The 8,639-nt window shown below is 30.4% G+C and overlaps 1 protein-coding gene across 1 annotated transcript in view; it reads left to right on the top strand.

Moving 5' to 3' along the window:
- LOC107448262 (nose resistant to fluoxetine protein 6) overlaps nt 1–8,639 on the top strand; it is a 100,763-nt gene that overhangs the window by 70,002 nt on the left and 22,122 nt on the right. Inside the window, exon 6 of the mRNA XM_043052372.2 lies at nt 7,070–7,153. Coding sequence (XP_042908306.2) covers nt 7,070–7,153 — 84 coding nt within the window. The remainder of the gene's footprint in view (nt 1–7,069; nt 7,154–8,639) is intronic.

Genomic DNA, 8,639 nt, shown 5'->3' with positions numbered 1-8,639 from the left:
CTTAATATTACTTTCCAATCACAAGATAACCATAGTTTCGTATATGGCATTACCTTTCTTGTCAACTACAGGGTAGTTATTTCGGATACATTTATGCTCGTCAGCTATGATACAGCACTTAATAATTTATTAGAGACCTAACCTGTTGCCCTTTTTTGGCGTAATATTACTCGATAGGGTATTCTGCGCACCCTGTTTTTGGCGTAAAATTACTCTATAGGGTATTTTGTACCCCCTATTTTTGGCTTAATATTACTTTCCAATCACAAGATAACCATAGTTTCGTATATGGCATTACCTTTCTTGTCAATTACAGGGTAGTTATTTCGGATACATTTATGCTCGTCAGCTATGATACAGCACTTAATAATTTATTAGAGACCTAACCTGTTGCCTTTTTTTAGCGTAATATTACTCGATAGGGTATTTTGTGAACCTTGTGTTTGACGTAATATTACGTTCAGTCCTTCCTTCTCTTCTTTTTTTTGACGCATTATCTCGTTCTCTACGCCTTGCCTGCATGCTAGCAGAGAGATAAGAATGCAAATGGACTTAAATCAAAAGCAAGATGAATTGATATTCATCGCTTGATTCGCATGAATGAAGTTAAATATTTGCCATTCTTAATCAGCAGACATTAATAATTTTCATAATAATTTTATTACTGTCCTTCATAAATTTCATGATAATTCATATCATAATAATACTGTCTTTCATAAATTATATGATAATTCACACCTTGCTATTATTGTCGTTCACAAATTTCGTGATAACTCACAACATGATATAACTATCGTTTATAAATTTAATTATAATTCACATCATATTACTGTGGTTTATAAATTTCATGATAATTCGCATCATGATATTGCTGTGGTACCTGACTTTCGCGATTATTTATGACCTGATACTACTGTGATTTTTTTAATTTCGTGGCAGTTTACATCATGATATAATTGACCAATCATAATCAATACAATTTACCCATGATTCTGCATTCATTCATAACTGCCAATGATAAATAATAGTCTATTTCAAAGCAATTTCGAACGCGTTCGTTTTCGTCATCTATGCTTCACCTTATATTCGAAATTAAAGTTAATGATAAATCCTTCCGAAAATTCATAGGAGAGTAATTATCTTGCGGAATTCAAAATCAATTTTGATTAACCATTGATTAAACCTTTTGATTAGCTCTTGATTAACCTTTTGCACTTGGATGTCGCCTCTAAAGTTACACCATTCTAAAGTTAAAATGGTGAATCTCTCTTGCCTAAGTCATCACTCTAAAATAAAAATTCTTGCATGTTAATAATTAGTAATCACAATATTTTATGAATTTTAAAAATTATACAAAACTAATGTATTATGTATTTTAAGTGATTTAGTGCTTACAATAGTTCAAACAGCAAATTAAAATGCTCGGAGTGTGAAGGGTTAAATCATTCACTTCTCCAAGCAGAGGAGAACGCGTCGTATGCATTGAATATATGATTTAAATTTTTTTTTTCAAAATTGGTTTAATTGCTTGAAGTACTCTGTTGTCTTTATTAATAACTTTATGATCTTAATGGTCTAAAAATTAACGTGGAAAAATATATCTTTAATTTTCTTTTCAGTTCTCGTATCATACATAAAATCTTTTATTTTTTGAAAAAAAAATGGAATGGCTATTGACTAGAGAACCACGTTAATAAATATAGCAATTTTCAAAAGATACACATCTGCTAGATAAAACAGGAAAAGAACATTTTTAGAAGGCGGAGGATAACAGTTTATTGTACCGCAGGCTTTACTGTTTTTTACAGACTGGCATTTTGCTAAAACTTTGAATCAACATTTGTACATACGAGCAAAAATTTTTCCATTTGTACATACGCAAAAAGTAAAATCAACATTAAAGGGTTCAAACTTTGGACATAAAAAGTAGCTGCCCCTTGTATCTTCGTATAATATTCAAAGTGATAACGCAATTATATTTGATTCAAAGTAATAGCGTTTATGCATCGATTTAAAATTATTATGCATCGGAATCGATTTTTATGTACATAATTATACCTAAAAATCAAGAAAAAATATATATACATATGTGTACATAAACTTTTTATGTATCGTTTCGAAAGTCAAATGGCTAAACATAAAATTCGCTACAATTTTAAGTACTTAAAAAAATCTTCCGTAAAAATGGGAGAGGTTAGAATCTCTGTTACGTACCAATTATAGTTTTTTCTTCAATTTTACAGTCACATGATTTTATAATGTCTGATCCTGAATATTAAAGATAATTCTATTCTGTATCTATTATTCTATCAGTGACGTCACGGAAAATATACTTTTTTCCTCGAACAATTTTTGAAATTATTCAGCGTTTATCCCATTACAGATTCAACCCCTACCTTTCTTCATGAAGAACTATTTATCATTTTTTTCCCCAAGGACAATGAAATCGAAAACATCAGCCAATTTCGATTACAACAAAGAAAATGCATTTTTTTTTCAAACGTAGAAAAGTTAATTAAAAACCTTACACGCATTCTTAAACATATCGATAGGTGATTCTATTAATTTCACTTATCGTATCATCTTTTTATTGATAAATATAGACAGATACTATGCGACTTAGTAAAATAAATGATCTGTTATTCAAAATTAGGGGCGGTGCAGGAAATGAATTGTTTTGACTAATTTATCTTATTTGACAAGAACAATATGGGCAAAAAAAATGCAAGATAAGTTTAAAATTAAACAACAAAGTGATTTACCCTTCATCATTTTTCATCCAATAGTTCTCAGAATATTCTAGAAAGCTTTACTCAACATATTGGGCTGTTCGGAAAGTAATTTCGATGTTTTTTTAAAAAATTTTTTATGAAAATTGATGGCAATTTTCGCAAACTGGATAAATATTTTATTGAACCATATCTAGTTCATTTTGGTCCAATATCTTTTGCTATTTTCCTGGCAGTAGCATGATTTCAAGCCTATAAATTTTTCGTTTTTTTGTTGGCAAAATTTTTTTTACGGCTTTTCGCGGTCACTGCCGTGCCACTGCGCATATGCTTTTTTGAAAGATTTTATGAAATGATCAGCAACAGTTAATGATGTGTATATGACGCACACAGTAGGGATGAATCAGGCAGGTATGCGCCTTTCTTCAAACAGAGGGCTTTCACAACAGAGGACTTTCAGCTCCGACAGATTTAAAGAAAACCTAACAGCATACACACACCAGCTTTTCTGTTTTCTGTCAGGATCGAACTTAAGGCCCCTAGTTTTCTACCAGAATGTTGACTATCAGAATATAGCATCCCCAGCACTCCGATGGTCAGAAGGATCCAGGGCCCCCGGACACGGGAACCACACAGCCGTCACCCAGAAGTGGTGTGTCCAGTCCCGCGAACCTAGTGCCCAATTTAAAGCTCGTCTGTCTGAGATTGCTGAAAGGGAATTTTGATTAGTACAATTAAATAAAATTACAATATAAATACAGACACAACTGAAATAACGCTTTAATCGGTGGAATTAAGAAATTACATAATTAAGCAGCATCACTTGGGTTGATTAGGTTAACTATTATGGAGTTTAGTTACATAATAAGGGATAGGACTTAGAATCAGATTTAGGTTAAGTAGCTGGTTCAGATTGATGACTGTGGCCAGTGGTCAATCGTTAATTTGAATGTTTGGGAGGATAAACCTGGTGACCTACCTTCGAATTAAGATTAGTATGGTGCTTACAAATTAGTTGATATTGAGTACTATTGTAGTTGGATTTATTCGTTGCTAATTATGATAATGATTTGTATTTGTTATTTAGAGACATAAAACATTAAATTTATTAAGCACAGGTACATAAGTTAAGTTTAGACATCATTAAGTAATTGAGTTAGGGTAGAGTAATAGAGAGATACAGTTACAACTACTGCTAAGCTATTTCAGCACATTACATAGATAACGTATCTTTTAATAAATAACATAAATGGCAAAAGCTACATATTAGTTACATATGTATATGTATTACATATTTACAAGAGTTACATATGTAATAACAGAATTACATTGTTTATTTAAGTTGTATTTGTAATCATTGGGATATGTAGTTAATGAAGTAGTTCAGTGATTGATAACATTACATTGCAGAAGTACATTTTTAAGAACTTAATAATTTATATATAAAAAGTAGATTATTAATGTTTAAATTATGGGTTGTTAAAATTCGAAAATTTGGTACAGATAGATAACATTATTTTAAAAAAAACAGTGGATAGTTGGATATTATGATATATTATAAAATAGTAATCAAAGTTACAACCATGGAATTATGGATTGAGCATGGATTATTATTATACAAAGCATGGGAATAGTTATTATAGTATTAATGAATGCCTATTGTGAATAGCACTGAGAAATTAAATTGGATATTGGAGCTTGGGATTAAACTGTTAGATTTACTGCACTCAGCTGGTGGACTACCTGCGCGCCTTGGGTAATTTGATCGAGGGGAAAAAAGGAAAGAAATTCAGCTAGAAAACGTGGAGTCTATAAAAACGAAACATAGTTTTGTTTTCGCTTGTACTTGCGACCGGATCCATAGAACTGGTCCCGTCGCCTCTAGGGTGGCATTGTAACTTGTACAGTATTTCACACAACTCATACTTGGAGATTCGGTGACCCCGATACGTTTGACATGCCAGTATAATATACTGGCATTAAGAAATTATAGAAAGTAAAGAAAAGTTAAGAGGTTCTGAGAGAGACATTGAAGCAACAGCACTTTAGGGATTACCTTATGAGCGCAAGGGCACTGGCCATAGTCCGTTGTGCTGCGTTTTGTCCAACAACATCCTCTTCACTCTTACAAGAAAACTGACTCCTAACATGGTGACTAATATCGTTACCATGTTAACAAAGGAATCAGCTCTATTTCAGCTAAAGTTAAGAGGTTCTGAGAGAGACATTGAAGCAACAGCACTTTAGGGATTACCTTATGAGCGCAAGGGCACTGGCCATAGTCCGTTGTGCTGCGTTATGTCCAACAACATCCTCTTCATTCTTACAAGAAAACTGACTCCTAACATGGTAACTAATATCGTTACCATGTTAACAAAGGACACGGTGCGCCTTAACCAAAGTTAAATAAAATGCTCTTACACCTAGAAAATAAGAAGAGATTCTGAATTTATATTGTTAACAGATAATAAAAATCAAAAGATCAAAATAATCTGTGGAGAGATTTTAAAAAAAANCATTGCTGGGATTCGCACCCAGTTCACCTCATTGGAAGGCGAACGCTCTATCCCCTGAGCCATCGTGGTCCTAGCGCTATAATTAGAATATTTCACGCATGATTTGGCCTAGGAGAATAATTTAGTCCAATTAGGAATATTGTTATTTTTGTGGCTCATTTCTGTATTCAATATTCAAAAGTAAAATTTTTTCTTCAAAATTACTTATTAAGAGCCCTCAAATGAAGATAGGCCCAGGGCCCCTAAAAACATCTCTGATCTAAATTAATTTTTTAAATATATAACTTCATTTATTTTATAATGCAAAATAGATTAAGTAATTTTATTAGTAAGGCACAGCCGTTGCGTTTTCTTACATGCAAACTTCGCCATTCTGATTACAAGTGATTGTGGATTCAGATGGGGAATATGGTATTTATCTTTTGATTTTTCTTTAAAAGAATTTGTGAAAACTAGTATTTTCTCAATTTTTCCAGCAAAAAATACTGTCACATAAATTTCCTGCAAAAAAAAAAAAAAAGCATTTTTGCAGTGAATTTATGAGACAGGGTATAAATTTTTTCTTCCTAATTGAAGGTTCCTGCAAATTGTTTCGACAGATGGCGCTCTTAGTATACACAAGCATTTTTCCTGTTGCGTTTTGTTGCATGAAAATTCCGTTATTCTGATAGCGACTTATGATTGTGGCTGATGGTGAAAATATAGCATTGTGATTTTTATTCACTGAAAGATTATAAAAAAATTGTATTTTCAATTGCTTTAGAATGATTTACTGGGTTATTTGCAGCACCATCTATCAAAAATTTTTTAAACTAAAAGCAAAAAATTTAGTATTAGAAATGCCATATAAATTTACTGCAAAGGATTTTTTTTAAAAATCGCAACCATTAACCAGTTAAAAACCGTCAAAATAATTTAAAACTTTCGATAAAAAACATGAATAAAACTATAAATGAGAAAGACAAATAGTTATGCGCAATAAATTTATTTCAAAAGCTTTCTTCATCTCGTCTTACATATTTTTCATATATTTTTTTAAGACAAATGGAATTGGAAGAGGATTTCATACATCTGGAGAAAACATGGAAGAAAAGCACAATAAGAAGAATTATACAGGCATTCAATATATATGTATGTTTATGTATATGTTATGTATATTATATATATATATATATATATATATATATATATATATGTTTTATAATGAACTTTAGTGCCAAGGAAAGGAAATATTGAAAGATACAAGAACTTTTATAAACTTTCAAATCATGTTTAATTTTTAGTTTTAAATTTTGTTAATCAAATATGCTAATATTTTAAAATCCCAATATATGCTATTTTAAAATCCTTATAAATATTTTCTAAATTGTTTTCTGGTGTGTGTATACAGTTATTCCTTTAAGAGATATTTTTGCCACCAAAAGTAAATTAATTTTTCCATAATATGTTATTTCACTATGTTGTTATATGTTATTTTACTAACTCTTGGAACAATTTATACAATTTCTTTCTCAGCAACGTAACTGAATTCCTTGCAGAGACATTTTTATACGTTAAAATTTTATATATTCATCTCAAAACATTGTTTCAACATTTTTTTTATTTAAATCAAAAGTTAAAATATGTATTCGAAAAATACCCTGTAGCGCTGTATTTTATTTAATATTTATTTCTATAGCTTATATTTTTAAAGGATTAAATGCTTTACTTCTCTTGGGTAACTATTTCATATACTAAAGAACAAACAGTATTGTACTAATTAAAGATTTTACATTTAAAGAGACATTTTTAACAGAATATTTCATTTCTTCTTCTTCCTTACAGTGGATTAATGACAGCTTTTCGATATTTGAAAGATCCAGATGAAGGACTAAACATTGTGAAATTCTTCCTTAAAAAATATTGGAGGTAAGTTTTTAAAAATAAATCATAAGAGAAAAGATGAACTCATATTTTACAAAAACATTTCCATGCCAGTTCTGTTATCTATAAACTTCAATTCAATTTCTTTAAGTCAACAATTCTCACACCTAGAATGAGATCGAGTATGAAACAAATAACAACAAATTTATTAGACGTAAAACATGAGGCTTGCATCTTCTTTCATTTAATCTTAGATTTGGACTAATAATTATTATTTTTTCTTTGCAAAACGCCATCTAGTGGCTAGATTCTGCACTGAACATTGCTTGAATACGGCACTCGAAACGAAAGGGTTAAACAAATTTAATAATATTTATTAAAACATAACACGCAATATAAATGTTAGGACTGAAAGAATAACGACCGTTAATCTTGAAAGCTAAAGCATGACTCATAGGTTTATAAATTATCCACTGAGTCTATTGGTTATGAAGCATGACTCATTGGTTTATAAATTATCCACTGAGTCTATTGGTTATGGTTATGAAGCATGACTCATTGGTGTATAAATTATCTATTGAGTCTATTGGTTATGGTTATGAAGCATGACTCATTGGCTCATAAATTATCCACTGAGTCTATTGGTTATGGTTATGAAGCATGACTCATTGGCTTATAAATTATCCACTGAGTCTATTGGTTATGGTTATGAAGCATGACTCATTGGTTTATAAATTATCCACTGAGTCTATTGGTTATGGTTATGAAGCATGGCTCATTGGTTTATGAAAAGTGTAAGAGGGGAAAACAGATAACAAATTGGTTGATTATGCCGTAGATGTTTTCTAACAGAAAAGGTTAAAGCTGGTATGAAACTCCAACGCAACAAGAATTTAATTTAAAATATACTGGAGAAAGTTGAATAAAAATCACTATAACTGTGAAAGATATTGCACTTACTTGCCCTACTTATATACCTTACTAATACTTGCTCTCTAATATACCTTCTCCTACTGATTCAAACATTAATTAATAAAAAGAATGCTACCAGTTGCTTCCTTTTTATACGGAAGTAGTTGCACGCTTAGTGTTTTCTTTTCAAAACATGATTTATTTTTGAAAAAAAAATATTTGTAATATTATTTTTTCAATTATTTGAATTGAATGTTACAGCATCTTAACATGGCTTAGAAGCGTACTTGTTAGCTATAAACAGGCTGGAAGGTACAAAATTGATATGATTGATTTTTCTTAATCATAACTTCATTCGCTTCAAAAATGTATTTTTTAATTGAAAATAATAGTTGACATGTATTAAGTAAGTATTTTATTCACTGTACGTATAAATCAAACCTTATATCAATACGTGCAATGTATTTTAGTTCTAGATAAATTTATTATTTTTATTAAGCTCTAGATACATTTTTTTTAAAATAATGTTTATTTAAGTCTTACATAGCTGCAAACTTGTGCGGTAATTAAAGAAAATGTTCATTGGAAAGAAATTTTTTATATTTTGATTTATAGTTCT

This window comes from Parasteatoda tepidariorum, chromosome 10 (assembly GCF_043381705.1).
Source record: "Parasteatoda tepidariorum isolate YZ-2023 chromosome 10, CAS_Ptep_4.0, whole genome shotgun sequence".
Lineage (NCBI taxonomy): Eukaryota > Metazoa > Arthropoda > Arachnida > Araneae > Theridiidae > Parasteatoda > Parasteatoda tepidariorum.
This window is presented reverse-complemented; position numbering and strand designations above follow the sequence as displayed.